At 58.2% G+C, this 285-nt stretch overlaps 1 protein-coding gene across 1 annotated transcript in view; it reads left to right on the top strand.

Moving 5' to 3' along the window:
• Window positions 1-285, top strand: part of LOC119588878 (collagen alpha-1(XI) chain-like) — a gene marked incomplete in the record, with an annotated part of 48,456 nt that overhangs the window by 44,402 nt on the left and 3,769 nt on the right. The window contains 1 exon segment of the mRNA XM_037937517.1: window positions 57-255. Within this exon segment, the coding sequence (XP_037793445.1) occupies window positions 57-255 (199 nt within the window).

Raw genomic sequence — 285 nt, 5'->3', positions numbered from 1 at the left:
AACAAGCAGCCTCGCTAATACCTCTGTTCTCCCCCTCCCCCCTCCCCCACCTCCAGCAGGAGACCCGTCGTCGAAGCAAGAAGCCCGGCGTCACTCGCAGCGAGACCGACGACTTCGACGTGACGATGCTCGACATGTACACCAACATCTACACCATGCGGCAGGACCTCGAGCGCCTCAAGAAGCCCATCGGCACCAAGGACAACCCGGCCAGGACGTGCAAGGACCTCTACTACGGATACCCAAAGTTCAAGGGTGAGGCAGATGTACTTCTGTAGCTTTAAA

Source organism: Penaeus monodon, chromosome 24 (assembly GCF_015228065.2).
Source record: "Penaeus monodon isolate SGIC_2016 chromosome 24, NSTDA_Pmon_1, whole genome shotgun sequence".
Taxonomy (NCBI): Eukaryota; Metazoa; Arthropoda; class Malacostraca; order Decapoda; family Penaeidae; genus Penaeus; species Penaeus monodon.
The sequence above is the reverse complement of the archived record's forward strand: the minus strand, read 5'-3'. Positions and strand labels throughout refer to the sequence as shown.